At 35.2% G+C, this 16,819-nt stretch overlaps 1 protein-coding gene across 1 annotated transcript in view; it reads left to right on the top strand.

Moving 5' to 3' along the window:
• The window catches only part of LOC123869057 (cAMP-dependent protein kinase catalytic subunit 3), a 46,650-nt gene that overhangs the window by 15,473 nt on the left and 14,358 nt on the right, over positions 1–16,819 (top strand). The window contains exons 2-3 of the mRNA XM_045911796.1: positions 14,397–14,565; positions 16,490–16,599. Coding sequence (XP_045767752.1) covers positions 14,397–14,565; positions 16,490–16,599 — 279 coding nt within the window. The remainder of the gene's footprint in view (positions 1–14,396; positions 14,566–16,489; positions 16,600–16,819) is intronic.

The following is a 16,819-nucleotide window of genomic DNA, read 5'->3' as shown; positions in this document are numbered from 1 at the left end:
ATAACATTTTCTGTAGAAAATTTTTGTTTTTGAGTGTAAACATAATATTCTTAGTTTCTTTGTTAATAAGTTTATCCTTAATTCTATGAGAGTTCATCCATTTATCACACATTTTTTGAGGTTTTCATGAAATAAATTAACCGGAGATTCTTTCTTCTACCTGTAAAACTAATAATAATATGTAATTACTCTCTATAGAAAATTAATTATGTAAGTATACAAATTTTTGGAAGTACGTACTTACATAAGTACTCTATATTTCTGCAGTGCGTGGCGCGACGTTACTTATTTCTTATATAATTTATGATTGAACAGGTTTATAAAGTAGAACAGGTTTTCTTTAATTACAGTTTCAATATTAATATGGTTTTTGACCTATGAATATACCTTCTAAATGCACGCGATTTCGTAGGACGCAACATAAATTAACTACCAAACCGCACCTTCGTGTTAAACAACTGTATCGTTTATTTTTTTCTTTATGTAAAGATTAGATTTAATGTATTATTTTTCAGTTGGTGCTACAAACTATAAATAATTAATTAATAATAATAACAAATACATACTTAGTTTGTTTCAACAAAAGGAATTCTTTTACTCAAATGTATAAACGGATACTTAAGGTTATCAATATTACAATACAATATTATTATATAGGTACAGAACAAAATAAAATACATATTATGTATTACTTATCTTAAAAATGAATATCTAATATCAACAATTAATATTTAGAAGTGTATCAAAAGACTTCCATAACAATATCAATAAAAATAAACATTAAAAGGGACAAAAGGAACTAGATAAAGTAAACGAAAACTCTTACAAAAGAGTTAGACAAAGGCTAGCATTAAGCTTTATTGTAATATTTAAAAAAAACTGAAAAAATAAAGAGTTATTTATTATTGTGTGCGTACAATTAGTAAATAGATAAAGCTTCATAAATTAATTTTAACTTCATAAAAGACTGTGTTTTAAAAAATGCTCGCTGCTTTATTGGAGCCAGACATTGAATCGAAGGTCCGCTAGACTTGGGTAGAGGGTCGACGGATAGCGGTTGTGAGTCCAATTCAGGACCCTGTAGCGCTGTAGGATTTGCGCCACCCGGGAATACTGAATAACAGTGTTTTTATTCAGTCTCCAGTCAAAGACAACGGAAAAAAACGATTATTTATAAATTGAGCCACGCATTACAAGTTCTACCTAAAGATAGGTTATTCCAGCGTCTCCATGACTTGAGACTCCAAGCAGAAAAAGCGCTGGACCAAACTGTCATGTGTGGCACAATCCGGAAATATATCCTAAATCCGAAAGTGGTGTAGGTATGCCTTGTACAAACACACGAGCATAGTCCTGATTTTCAACTTTTACGTACCTGTAACCTGTAACCTTAGGTATTGTATAATAACAAACTTAAATACTAACATGTAGGTACTTATACAAACACGTTTACGTATATTATATTACCAATACTAAATATCACTAAGTATTTATTCTTATTTCTACTACATAAATATTGCGTGTCATGTCATCTCTCTTTACCTGGCAAACAGACGCACATCTTAAGAGGGCTCTCTCCGTCACTCGTTTCATACAATCGTAGTTCCAATTTCATTTGAATATTAAGCAACCAAAGTCCATGAAATTTTGCAGACATATTCTAGAAACTAATATCTATGTCTGTGGTTTTCCAGATTTCTGTTAAAATATTCGGTTTCAAAGTTACGCGGTCTTAAAAAATTTCATACAAATCTTTGAGCTTTGATTGCTTAATATTCAAATGAAATTGGAACTACGATTGAATGAAACGAGTGACGGAGAGAGCCTTGTTAATCCTTCTAATAACTTTTTAATTTCATGCAGTCAACGTACATACAAGAGCTGATTTACAAATAAGGTAAAGTACGTAGAGTCACCTTAGCATCCAAATAGCAAACATGTTCCGGTATAATTATGTTATGACGATCACAGAGTTCAATAACCGAGTGTATTGTTTTTGCCAAGGATACTACAAGAGATGTCGTATAGAGATAATTATCCTCTTTCCCTCAAATTAAATATTTACTATTAAATATAAAGTTTGCTATTTTTCCATGCAATTTTAGTTTAATACAGGTGGTGATTGTTGTATCCTTGAAAGTTTTAATGCGCTAGGTATTCTTATCAGGCAACAGGTTTTGTTCCGCAAGTGGACTATAATTGCTGAATTAATCGTTAAGGCTAGTTGAATTTAATCTTCCAAGGAAATTCTTCGTTTACTTATGTTTAAAAAACTATTGTAGTTTACTAATGTTAAAGGATAACTTCTGTATAAGTAACTAGTTTATTCCCGCGACTTCGTCTGCATGTACTACATTCATTTTAAACCTCTAGTTTAGCACTTTAGGGTTGAATTTTGTAAAATCCTTTCTTAGTGGATCTCTATGTCATAATAGCTATTTATTATACATGCCGAATTCCAGCCCGATTCGTCCAGTAGTTTGAGCTGTGCGTTGATAGATCAGTCAGTCATTCAGTCAGTCAGTCAATCAGTCAGTCAACCAGTCTGTTTTCCTTTTATATACCTAGTTATATTGTATCAATCAAGACTTAGATTACATGATGATTTTGTGTTTGCTTTTTGAATTATTTAATGTAGGAACCATATTGGAATGCTTACTATCAATAAATAAATAATGAATCAAATAAAATCATATTTCCAAAATTAGGGCAAGTACCCTGCGTTAGGAGATGCCTTTACTTTTCCTAATTACTTTGTACATACTACAGACTCATTTTCATTCTTCAGCTCATTTGTACATAGTAAATTAACGCTCAAGCTATACCTACATGAAAATGATACCAAGTAGGTATATAGGTACCTAAGTATGTCACACTACCCTCAAGAGAATTGATCCCACACTATCTGTCAGACAAACGTGGCATAGTGAGTGTTGAGATCACTTAACGTCTGTAAAGTCCCTTAACAGCTGATGGAAACGACAGTTTGGATTCTCTCCAACTCTACAAGTTGAACATCACTTCTTGATATGCGATGAGAATGGCATCATTTATATCAGTGTTGTTTGTTCGTGTAACATGAGGACGAATTTATGGGAGTTATTAATAAAATGTTTCTGAAAAGATTTATTCAGCGATCACTTTAAGTTCATTTTTTAACCTAAACTTTTCATCTTTTACAGCGGTGACTTATAAACATCGTATAAACATAATATTAATTACTATCTGTCATTGTCTTGGTGCCCCTGACTTTTTTCCGATCTTACTAACGAAGAATTGAGATATTGGGCAGAGTCTTGGCCAAGATGACCAAAGCGACTTAAAAAACGAAACAGCTGAGGTCTAGTTTGTCATATTGAGGCAACACTCAGGTTCTCTTTTTTTCTAATTTTTATAATTAGAAAAACTCAGTTTCAGCTTTTATCTAACAACTTCTCAAAATTTCATAGGAGCTCTCGGCCCATAGGTAGTTACTAAACTCTATAAGTAGGTACCTAATCTCTAATTCCAAAAAGATTTTTCGCGGTCTGCATTCGTAACTATAAAAAATCCTAGTAGGCAGGTATATGTTGTAGTGGAAATTTCGCTGAAACATACCTACCATGAATAATTTAATCAAACATTCAAAACATTTTGTATATTTACAACTTACTCGTATATCAAGCATTTTAATGTGGAAATTTTCGTTGTCTGGCATTAAAGGAAAATGCGTGGCAAAAACCAATTTCCTTGACGCTTCAAATACTTATCCGACCTTTGAATTATTTTCGGATTGTTTTTTTTTACCTTTTTAGAAGGTTAACAACAGAAAAGTCTTACGAGTGTAAACAAAAACAAAAATTATCTATTGCAAAATCTGTGAGTGTAAAGTGGGATGGTGGAACAATGTAGGGTGGTGTTGCCTAGATACGCTGTTGCATCTTCAGTCGATTGCAATATTTAAGCAACGTTGACCCAAATCTGGAAAATCAAATAACTAAACTAATAACTAAGAATTAATAAAATATTTATATAAAACTAACTGATGCCCGCGATTTTGTCCGCATAGATTTAGGTTTATAAAATTGCGACAGAACTCTTATTTTCCGTGATAAAAAGTAGCCTGTCACTCTTCAGGTCACTAACTATTTATAACTATATCCATGGAAAAAATCACACCAACATATTGCTTTGTTGAATAAATCAACAAACAATTATACACTTTCGCATATTTACAAAATGAGTAGGTAGTGATAGAACGTATAAAAAAGATTTTTAACTGTAGTTATTTATTCCATTTCGTTCGAAGGCTAATGATTTATCTATCTGTAAGTATCTAGGAACAGAAAGTAGTCACATGTGAGATGCTGCATATAAATGAGGAACAATCTTTAGAAGTCTAAAATATTAAAAAGTATTTTTTGAAAGCTAAACGGTACAGGCAATAAAAATTGATATTTTGTTGCGAATGTTCAGACGGCTTGTGTAACATTTTAACATGATCAAATGCGAAGCCATACCAACGCTCTAACTGAATGGATAGAAGCATATTGGATTTTGAAAGTCTGAGAGGTTTTTTATTTGATTATGGGACGATGTTCCCTCGACTACGTTTTATTGTAGGTATTCATAACAACCAAAATTGATTGGCACAAATAGAAGGAAATTTCAAGTCTATAAAGGCTGTGCATGTCTTCATGTAAGGTAATGTACTAAGAAACTTTTCAGAAAGCGTTTCGCGTCTTCATCTCATTTCGCTATATCTAACAATATAACATTTTTAAATTTTCTAAATAATTTTTAAATACATAACAAAAATTGTGAAACCGGCAGGATTTCCTTAGTGTAGTGCACATAATAAAAAATGAGTCATAAAAAATAAAAAAATAAAAATTGTGACTATCGTGAGTGATATTCATTATAAATATATTTAATTACTAGGCTCACGTGTTTAGTCGGAGTAGGCCCGTCTAGTTCCGAAACAGCCCGCGTCGTCGCGAGCAAAGCAAGCCTTTTGAAAATGGATGGATTCGACACCAGTCGGGAATAGGTACTCCGACTAATCACGTGAGTCTAGCCATGAGATATTGATATTTTTGCATTGATTTATTTGACATATATGAAGATAGATAAACACGACTTATCTGCGAGATAAAGTAGACATGACACCCATATCTCTCGGAGTAACATTCAGTTTGTGACGCGAATTTCAATCACACAAAGGCAATAAGTCACCGGATATGATAAGCGAGTAAGCCTTTTTATTGAAATCGTACCTATTTTCATTTTATTTATTTACTACCTGATGCCCGCAGCTTCGCTCGCGTGGATTTAGGGTCTGAAATCCCGTGGGAACTTTTGATTTCCCAGGACAGCCTATCCGTAATAGCCCGTCCCGGGGATGCAACATGTTTCTGTACCACGTAAAAAAATTTAAACGGATGATCCCTTAAAAATCCCGCGGGACCACCAGGATTTAGGAATGCAATTCTTTACAGCATCAGGGAAGAGGAGTTCGGTCCTTGAGGTCAACGACAAAGTCTTTACTTGGTACAGGTACCTTCAATATCAATCAATTTATAACCGACAGTTTCTAAATCCTATCAGTATTGATGGTGAGGTCCTCTGCAGCATCAGGATTGAGGAGTTGGAATCCAATTTTTTTATGAAACTATGTCGCAAAGTTCCTCTATCGATAAAAAAAAAATACGCAAATCGGTTCAGAAATCTCGGAGATTTCTGAACCGATTTGCGTAATTTTTTTTGGTCATAGGCAGAAAAACACAACTCCCTTTTTGAAAGTCGGTTAAAAAAGTAGCCTATGTTACACCCTGGTCAATCCTCTACTTGTCTGTGAAAATCCCGTCAAAATCGGTTCAGCCGTTCCGAAGATTAGCCTTTTCAAACAGACAGACAGACAGACAGACAGACAAAAATTTTAAAAACGTGTGATTCTAATTTTTTAAAAATTTAAATTACTAATTAATTACACGCACCAACTAGCAGCCAACGTTTGGCATCGCAAACCTTCTCCAATCTCTTTCTTCTTCTTGGAGGTATCGCTCTTATACGTTGTCATAACTTAACTTAGATGCACAAAGTTACCATTCCGAGGTTTAGCAACTTCGACCTGCTGGCAACAGTCTGCTGCAAGCGACTGCCTTCAGTTATATATATTTAGTCGGTCCATAGCTTTCAACTACTGGAATACAATTCTCAAACGAATGGCAAACAAAATAAGGCAATGTCAGTTCAGCCCTCGAAATCAGTGATGGCTGCACTTCGCACGTCATTCATCGCCTTGCAATTGGCTCTGTCATCGCTGCGGTGCCGTTCGTCTGAAAGCACGCTACTTCTGGAAAGGCCGGCTTCTATTAACTGAATGAAATGAATATCAACATATAAACTCATAACATAGAACCACATACATAACATAGAAACACAATATAAGAGATTCGTAAATAGCGGAAAAATAAAATAAAAACGGAAAGTAGTAGCGAAGGCCGAGTTGATTCATTTTACGCTAATAAAAAAATTAAAAGGGATCATATGTATAAAGGCGGATTTATCCCCATAAAAGCTTTCTTTTCTTCTTTATTGAGTGTACTGTGTAGTCTCACCCGTATTTCATAGAATTAATGTTTAGAGCAATGTGCAGCGCCCAGACAAGTCGCTAAGACTTCAGGGCGCTAAGAATACAATGTAAATAGTTGTAAGAATTATGTAAATACAATAAAATAAAATAAATAAATAAATAAAATTCCAGTCAACCTTAGAATAATCCAAAAGTTATCTGGGATAGAATAATAAAATTAATATGGAATAATTATTATTTTTGGGTACTAATTAATGGGTTCAATGCAAAATGTCAAAATAATGTAATATATTTTGTTGTATTTATCACCTTTTGCGTACTAACGAAGCTAGTTGAGAGACGGAAGATCGTTGTAATCACAGTGTTGCTCCGACATCAATTGTTGTAATAGCTGCAAAAAGAGGTTGTTTTACCATCTACGTTAAACATACTTTTCAGCGGTGGTATAGTTTCACGATGTAAGCCAAGATAATTATTAATTACACTTATGTAGGTACTCTGACCCTTCTCCTGCAGTACGCATATTAGATAGCAGTTCCTGTCTGAATCTGGAACAAGGTTTGTACCAAAACGTACTTTATTTGCCACTAAACACGTTACAGCACATCCTGTCTCTCATCTTCATGCGACTTTAATGTGTGATATCGGGGTTTACGTCGTTCGTAAAAATATCCGTACTCCCTACCTAATTAAATATAATTCTGTTAACACGCCAATATTCTTTCGTTGATACTAATATAATGTGCCTATAAATAAAACGATTTGAATATGAAGAAGTTAGGTATAACAATAATAAATAATCAAACTATTTTGTAAACCGTCAGTAAATGAATATTATCGTAGCCGGAGTCGACTTAGCGTACTTATTTATGTGAACGATGCACAGTGCGAATAGTAACTGATTGTCGACTTTTCCACCAAACGATAAAAAAGTAAACATGTTTTCATAGCCCTCAGACGTGTAAGCATTTCCTTAAAATATATCTTTAAAAGAGGATTTGTTTAAGGAAGTAGTATGTTAAAAAGGTAAAGTCCCTTTAGAGATTATCTTCCATCTCAACAATTCAAGCAGAATAAGATAAATAGTGATTTAAGATTTATAACACGTTAGGCACCTTCACACTTTAATCATACATTTGGAAGTGTAGTTAATAAAGTAGATAAATCAGTGGACAATGAATATGATAATAAAAAGGACATAATATAAATTTTAGTTGTATTCACAAAATTCAATGACCTACTTATTCATAAAATCGATTGAAATTAGTACAATCATTTTCAATAATCAGCAATCATTGTGTACAGTAAATTAAACAATCTCCAGTTGTAACAAAAAGGTACGTGACTTTATAATGGCGCTAAGCTAAGGTGACTAATATAAATATGAAGGTTTTTCAGTCAGTCGTTCTATTAGTACGATCTAATTTTATAAAGAAGAGCAATTGCAAAACATTGATTGAACATTTTAATAAACTAGACTTGCCAGCAGCGGTGGTAGCGGCGCCTGATTCGGGGTCAGGCGTTCGACCATCGACGCATCTCTAACTTTTCGGAGCTATGTGCGTTTTAAGTTCTTAATCACGTGCTTTAACGGTGAAGGAAACATCGTGAGCAAATCTGCATGTCTGAGATTCTCCATAATGTTCTCAAAGGTGTGTGAAGTCTGCCCATCCGTGAAGACTACTTAGTGAGTGGGGACTATGGTCAAACCCTTCCGAAAAAAGATCCATGCTCAATAGTCGGCGATGGGTAGATGATGAGACCTGCCCGTTTGTGAGTCAGCAGGTAGGTTTTACAAAGAGCAAAGACTAGCTATTTAAGTTAGATACATTGGGACAGTTTTAAAACGACAAAGACTCCGACTTAGAACTAAGAAACGAGTAGAACCATAGTAGAACGGATATACTTTTCAATGTTGATAAAAGAACGAGACAAGTTAATTCCGTTATTCAGAGGATGAGTGTCTGGCCGACTGAATGCGCTTGCGTTTGAAGGCTGGACTTTTTTAACGACTATATAAATAGGTGTTTAGTCATAGTAATATTTTTTATATCAGAAAGGGTTAAAAATAGCGTGATTGATTTTACATGTTCTTATATCCTTGGTTTAAAATGTAGGGCAGCAGTTTAGATATAACAAATATAAATCTGTTTCACAACAGCTGTTTACATAGTTATAAAGAGTATAAAGAGCTATCTGACTCACACCGACTTCGCATGGGTGGGCTTACCTATTCCGTAGACTAAATGTAACTGTGATTATATCTCATGAACCTGCCTAATGAAATGTTCTAAATTATGAAAAAAACACTCAAGTGCGAGTTGGACTCGCACACGATGGACTCCGTACCAACGTAACAACACCTTTAATTTTCTTGGCTATTTTAATATTATTATTTGAAGTTCTAGCGGCAATAAAAATACACATTCTGTGAAAATTTCGACTCTACCTATGACTCTACCTCTACGGTTCATGAGATATAGCCCGCTCACAGACAGACGGAGCGGAATCTTATAGGAATAGGCTCCCGTTACACCCTTCGAGTACGGAACCCTATTTTTAAATTAGAAGAGATAGAGATGGAGGTGAATTAGAAGAGATAGAGATGGAGATGAGCGTTAATATAATGAGATTTGCTTGCAACAGCACTTTTGAAATGTTAGATATAGTCAGTATTGTTTGAAAATATGAGTAGGGGTACACCTTACTTATAGTATTTTTTAGACATGCGTGGGCTTACAATTTTTCATAAGCCAGTAATCTGTTTTGATTTCAAAAACAATCGAATGAAGTCGTCAGCTTGTTTTTGTTTGTTTTGGTTTGTCTGGTTTTTGCCTTCATTACTCTCTCGATCTTAATCTTGTGTCTGCCTAATAAAATACACAGCAGTCATTTTCGAAAAAAAAAAACTTAGATATTTTCATTGTTCCTATGTTATACGTACTCTTATTGTGACAATTTTATCCCCATCTATAGTTTATCTTTGTCCAATGCTTTTGTATTGTTGATTTTAAACATAAATAGCGAGTAAACGGACCGGGGGTCATCTGATGCACCCAAACACTTTTTTGTTCACTGTAGGCACGCTTGACCACGATCACACCTGAAAACAAGTGAAGATGTGGCCTGAGATGGGATACATTTGTCTAGAAGGCGCCTTGTGAATGCGAACTTGTGCAATGTTGGTTAGGTAGTACACCTAATATTAAGTGATTACCACCGCCCATGAAAATTTACAGCAACAAACGAACCACCAATGCGTTGCCGGTTTTTCAGGAATTTGTTGATCCGCCCCTAGAATGTCTGGAATTGGCTAAAACCGGTGAAGGCTTCGAACGGGTTGGGTTAAGTCGCAGTGAAGATTGTGTTATATGAGTAAATATTGAGATAGATAACAAAAGCACTTTAATGACGTAATAGACGCCGTTAAACCCGTTATAACCCGCGCACAGTGAAAGTAGTCGAACTGGCCGCATCTCCGTCTCAGTCCTCGTTTAAAATTCTTTCGTCCTTCTCATCATAATAACAACAGACTGAGACGGAATGCTGTCGACAAGTGACTTTCCGTTCTACCATTCACTGACTTCCGATTGCAAGGTTCCCGTATAACAAGTCGCGAAGACGGTGATATAATATTTGATTGAAGTTGATTGCATAGCACTATTGTTAATTGCATAATGGATGGTCGCTTTAATTTATTTATTGAGTTACTCTACAGTCACCTTAAATTAATTTAGTAAGTATGTACATATAACGAATCTGAGGTCAGGTTTTTGACATGCTAATCCTAAAAAGTTTATAAAACTCTAGAAAGGCAAAATTCATACAATTTATTTTTAAAAAGACCCATTTTTTGAAGCACACTCGATGCTTCAAAAATGGTGGTCAGTTACCCAGGGTTGCTTAATTTTAACATCGCTATAAAATCTCTTAACTTAATTATTATTCATAAAACTTTCTACTGTGGGCGTCAAATTAATGGAGCAGTTATGCCCATATTTTTATTGGTTTGGATATTCCAAGACTACAATTTAATTGGTTTCTAGAAGGCATTGTTGCTAGCCGTGATAGTCGAGTGGTTAAGATGTTCGCCTCCTATTCGGCAGGTCGGGATTCGATCCCGGGTACTTCTAATTTTCGGAGATATGTGCGTTTTATGCAATTAATTTTCACTGGATTTCCGGTGAAAGAAAACATCTCGAGGAAACCTGCATGCTCGTGATTTCTCCATAATGTTCTCAAAGGCGTGTGAAGTCTGCCAATCCGCACTTGACTCGCGTGGGCCATGGCCAACCAAACCCTTCTCATCTTAAGGGAGCGCCGTGCAATATAGGGAGTTGGCGATGAGTATGATTATAATAGGAAACTAAAGTAGACCTGACCTAATTTAGTAATTGTCGTGTTTTAATTAAGAGTGTTATTGTTCCAAAATTATCCATGTGTAAAGACATCCTAAAACTGATAGATACCAGTTTTTTCTTATAATCTTTATCTGAGCTAATTTAATTTATCCAAAAATCACTTTTGCACACATCTTCGACTCTAAAGTATGACTCATGGCTGCTACTGGAATACAGAAATATTAAATGGGACAGAAAATGTTTCATCTACGTGAGTTATTTAGTCTAAAGTATTATCTTGTATTTTTTGTAAGTAGGTATTTGGTATATTACCATTATCTATACTAATAAATAAATTAACATAATAAAAAATATCTAGATCTAAGGGCTCACGGTATGCTGGGCTCAATTATTTTTGTTCTGTTTTATATTAATATAATTACAGAATAAAACACCAGATACTTACTTGTGTAAACCATCATCTCAAACAATCGCCGCGCGCGCCGGCCGATTACTGAGCACGACTCTTCTCTCAGAATGAGAAGTGTTGAAGGTCAGAATGAGAATATTGTACTTATAGGGTTGAATAAGTAGCTAAACCCTGTTTCACCGTACAGATAATGTCTGCTTAACGTACTCTCCAATACACTAAAAATATATTCAGCATCATCACTTACCGATTTGCGTCATCATTGCTTAGTTGAAGCATCGTTTGAAATACGTAATCGACAAGGCTTCACCATCAATCAATTAATTCATTTAGTAATGCCCATCATCCTTCAAAAGAGCTGGGAATCGTGTCAGCATCATATGCAAACTTGCACCTACACTCTTCACGCCTGTCTTGCGCAAGACGTGTCCGAAATAAAGTGGGATGTAGAAACTAACGAAACGCTAGACGTCACGGGCGCTCCCGAAATTAACAAGAGTTACGCAAAATTATTCCTAGTTAATAATGGCTTTTGGGTCATCCAACTTTATGTCTTTAATCATAAACTATTTGATAAATAGCGAATATTGCAGGCTACTGAACTTCAGTTTTAGCTTTTACGATACTATAACTAGATTAAACTTTCAGCGGACAGTTGCATGATTCTAGATTTAAACATGCTGTGACTGTTTAAGTTCTGCATATATTATTGTATGAAGAAAGATAAGTTGGAACCGCTAAAAATATTTGTGCAGTAAAAAGGCTATAAAATAATTGTATTTAACAAAAATGATCTTAAGTATTAGGAGTAGATATGTATAGTAGGTATAGTATAGTATGTAGTATAGAGTAATATTGAATATATCAGTTAGGTATGCATAATATTATCCACATCATATATGTATGAGTATCTGATATTGTAACTTTGTGTCGGGTTAACAAACTTAGTGCCTAACTATATTGGCTCATTTTTGACAAATCCGAAGGTCACGAGGTAATTGCTCTGTGTAAAAACTAATAGGATTCTAGGTTGAAGGATCTTCGTGCGTTGGTAGTAAGTGCATGGGACGCAGACCTATTGTTCAGTTCATATGACTGTAGGCGTATATTTGTTTGATTATGGCAATCCTGTTTTACAATGTAAATAGAATGAAGCACCTGATGCTACTACTTAATCAATATTATGAATTCTTGCTTATATATCTACGTATAAATCGACTATATTACACAAAAGGAGAAATTAAACTGTTAGAAATATAAACTTAACTAGTTACAGATCTACAAATTACAGATTTTGCATGTAGGCTTTCTCAATTAGGTACCTACATAGCATCTCACTAATAAAGGATTTTCAAAAATTCCACCTGAACGAAGTGGGGCGGGTTAGCTAGAGTTCAGCGAGTAGCCTCTACAAACGTACGGAAAGTAAAATAAGTAGAAAAATTGATGTTTCAGTTATAACAGCTGGTAGGTACTGATCATCATTATTTTATCGCGGCACCTATGTCATTTTTCTACGGGCTTGTATTAACTTGAACCATGACTTGTCAACAAGAGAAAATTTAGAAAGCGTCGTTGCCTCACGCGCTAAAAACTTTGTCAACAAAAGTTTATGATAGAGACCTTAAGTACCAATAACATGTGCCTATAAGCTATTGCGTAAGTTACCATACCTATACCATTGCTAATAATAAATACAGGTTTTCGCTTGACCTATGGAATTAAAAAGTCGAGATGTCTCTGACTCAACGTATTCAACAGCAAACGAACATTGATGGAATTTGAGCGTCGAAACACAATAACGTCATAAAACTGACCAAAAGGTCCTTTTTTTACAGTAACAAAATCAGCACCACAGATTTTAATTTCAGGTTTAAGGTTTTTACTTGAAGATGTATGAATGAACTTGAGCTTCAAAACGAAGCAGTTAAAAGGCCCATTTTACTTTATTACTGAAGTGTTTCTCCGCTCAAATAATAATGTTGGTGTGATGTAAAATCTCATGTTTAAAACACTTATGATGATGAAGGTACTTGAAGAGCGCGTTGATGTGCATAGGCACAAAGGCGCACTGTTTGTCTTACGCGCAGCAGTCTGATGAGCATTTAAATAGTTGGTTTTGTAACAGTAATCTTATATTCGCAAGTGCTCTGCGCAGTCCATTAAATTACTATAAGTAGGTATAGTTCGCGGACGTTCCGCGACGTACCTTTCCAAACCTTTACTTATTTTGTTCGGTACAACGATGTTGTTGTAATCCACAAGACGTTGTAATTAATTGACTTGTTTTTAAAGTAAAACGGGGAATCCATTACTGAGTCATGAAAAAAATAGTTAATTCTCGTAACCATTATCTATATAATGTACCATATTCTTCTCCAGCGAACTATAAATATAAAAGTTTGCTTCATGTTAAGCATCGCATCATCATCAAGAATGACTCAATGCTGATAGAGTTGAAAATATTAGGTTGAAATCGATACTAATATTATAAATGCGAAAGTGTGTCTGTCTGTCTTTCTGCTACGATTTCACAGCCCAACCGTTAAACCGATTTTAATGAAAGGTACAGACTTGGGATACTTCCCGGGGAAGGACATAGGCTACTTTTTATATCGGGGAGTTCCTACGGGATTTAAAAAACTGAAATCCACGTGGGCGAAGTCGCGGGTATCCTCTAGTAGAAAAATAAATTCCAGATGGTCTTGAGAAAGGTATGTGTTAATGGAGGACAATGTTTCATGTCGTGATGCAACGTTCGCAAAATATGATTTTTTTAAAGTTTGGCAAGATTTTTATCAATGTAGTTTACAGCCATAAGCCATTTATAGATTACAATACATAATAGTGACATTACTCATCTGGTGACAGAAGGGCTGGCTCATTTTTCGCGCATAGGATCAGCCTGGCTGTCCAGCGTGGAAATGCAGCCAATATTCTTGGCACCATTCCACGCGAGCTTGATTTGTATGGTAATTAGATAAGGCTAGCTTTAAGTTTTACTGTAACATTTTCATTCTATCACAAATAACTCTTGTTTGTCTTGTTACAGGGACCGGTACATTCGGGCGCGTGTGTCTCTGTCGAGACAAAGCCGCCGACGAATACCTGGCAATGAAAATATTATCTATGGCCGACGTTATCCGCTTAAAGCAAGTTGACCACGTTATGAATGAGAAGAGCATATTAGCGGAAATCAATCATCCATTCGTAGTGAATTTGTAAGTTACAAATTTTTATTTCACAAAGTACCTATAAGCTTATTTTGCTGTTCAGTAAACCACATAAATCTGTATGGATTGATTGGATGAACAACTGGAAGGTACTTATACCTATACTATTAAGCATTATACTATAGTATATATTATGTATATTGTATATAACATGCAGTATGCGCCATATGCACCACCCGCTCTCCCACTTCCACATGCCAGAAAAAATAATGGCAGTCAGTAGGGACTGCCGACATAAGTGAAAACTTGAAACTATTATACAACAGTGTTTTTTCGGATTTTCAAATAAATACTAGTACTTAATAAAAAATTGAATTTCATAATTTATAGATTAAAGCTATTGACATTAGTTTAGTTTTTACCTAGCATCGACACTCTGAACACTAGCAAGTCGAAGACGCGACCGTGAATTTTTAACCATCCCAAAATAAGCCATTGTAAATATAATAAAATCGCGCGTAAAAGAAGTTATTACTTAAATAAGCAACTAAGCAAGCATGCGCTACCACCAAGACATACCACATAAAACCACCACAACACACTTAACGCACGTTTCACTCCGACACCGTAGGTTTCACTCCGGTTTCCTCAGATGTTGATAAGATTATATTTTTGTTTCAAACTTTTTGTTTTGTTTGTATATTTAGTTGTTAGATGTTTGCTTGACTGCGATCTTATCAGTTTGTTAGGTTCGCATGTTAGAATGCTCCATGCCATTTGATGGTAAGCAACTACTTGCTAATTCTAGAAACGAAAATATGGCTGTTGGATTTACATAATATTATAATAGGGATGATAGATGACTCGATTTTTCGAAATTGTTTTTACCCAATATCTAAAACAAAACCAACATTGGAAATCCACTAAAAAGCGTTTGAAATAATGAGAAGCTAGGTACGGTCGGCCTCAGAATTCGAGTAGCAATTCGCGAAACTATTACACCAAAAACCTGTCGCACTTATTTTTTTTCCTTACCATAAAGCTCCATTAAATAATGGTAGCTTTATTCCTACTACGATCTAGCCTATAAGTGTCGCACTTATGACCTTTTTTTATAAACGCGCTACACACATCTGACGCGTGTGCATAACTGTACCACACAAATATGATCATTAAGGTGCTAAACGACTTACAGGCTTTGACTGTACGATGTGATAATCGCTATTGGCATTGTTGCAGCAAAAAACCATCATTTCAGCCAATCTCAACAATTGAAATTATAACAATGGTTAATGCAACTTCTCCACAATAGACCGGCTGGTGGTGCTAAATAGAAAAGGAGTTACAGGACAATAAACGTGACGTTTACTTTCGCAATCAGACTACGCTACGTCACTTTAAAATGTTCCACGCAATGTAGATGTTATAAAATTAACCTACATTGGTCTTCTATTATTATAATAAATAAATATTCACCACCTGTTTCAGCTATGAATAGCTCGCAAATATTAAACATCTTCAACTTATTGTAACAGACACATGGTGTAGACGTAGACCACGTGTAGACATTTCGCCTGTCTACTAATTTGGAGGAGCTACCCGTGCACCCACCGGCTTCACCCACCAGTGGGTGTAAGGGGAATCCGTATTTCCCCACACCCACTGGGTTAAGGGTGGGGTGGTAAATACCATCAGGAAATAAATAATTCGAAAACTTTTACCCTTTGTTATGTCCCAAAATATTTAAAAATGCGAAAATGTGTCTGCCATTATCAAGACATGTCACTGCCGCCGAAGGTGTACTTTTATAATTTAAAGATACTCAGATAATTTAGTGTTAGTGGAATGAGTTTAGTAGCAGTAGAACCTGCTTTGCAAAATGATGGTATAGTCTTTAACTATAATCATAAGCGTCTTAAATTGGCCTACATGAATTTTTTTAATGACTTTCATAAAAAAAACATTGTTTCAGGCGATGGTGGACCCATGACGACTCGTGTATCTACATGTTATTTGACTACGTGTGTGGGGGTGAACTTTTCTCTTATTTGAGAAATGCTGGCCGTTTCAGCAATAGTATTGGTAAGTTTATAATACTTTTAATGTGGGTAGGGATCTTTATCTTTAAGTCAAGAGTGAAAAGGCTTCTTCTAGGCAAGCACGCTCCTTCTTAGGCTGCATCATCACTTGCCAGCAGGTGTGATAGCAGCCAAGCGAGTCTATAAACTTAAAAAAATTATACTTGATCCTTTTTAGTTTTTACTGAGCAGAGTTACTAGTGTGACTGTGTGGCTTTCGTAGC

This window comes from Maniola jurtina, chromosome 1 (genome assembly GCF_905333055.1).
Source record: "Maniola jurtina chromosome 1, ilManJurt1.1, whole genome shotgun sequence".
Classification (NCBI taxonomy): domain Eukaryota; kingdom Metazoa; phylum Arthropoda; class Insecta; order Lepidoptera; family Nymphalidae; genus Maniola; species Maniola jurtina.
This window is presented reverse-complemented; position numbering and strand designations above follow the sequence as displayed.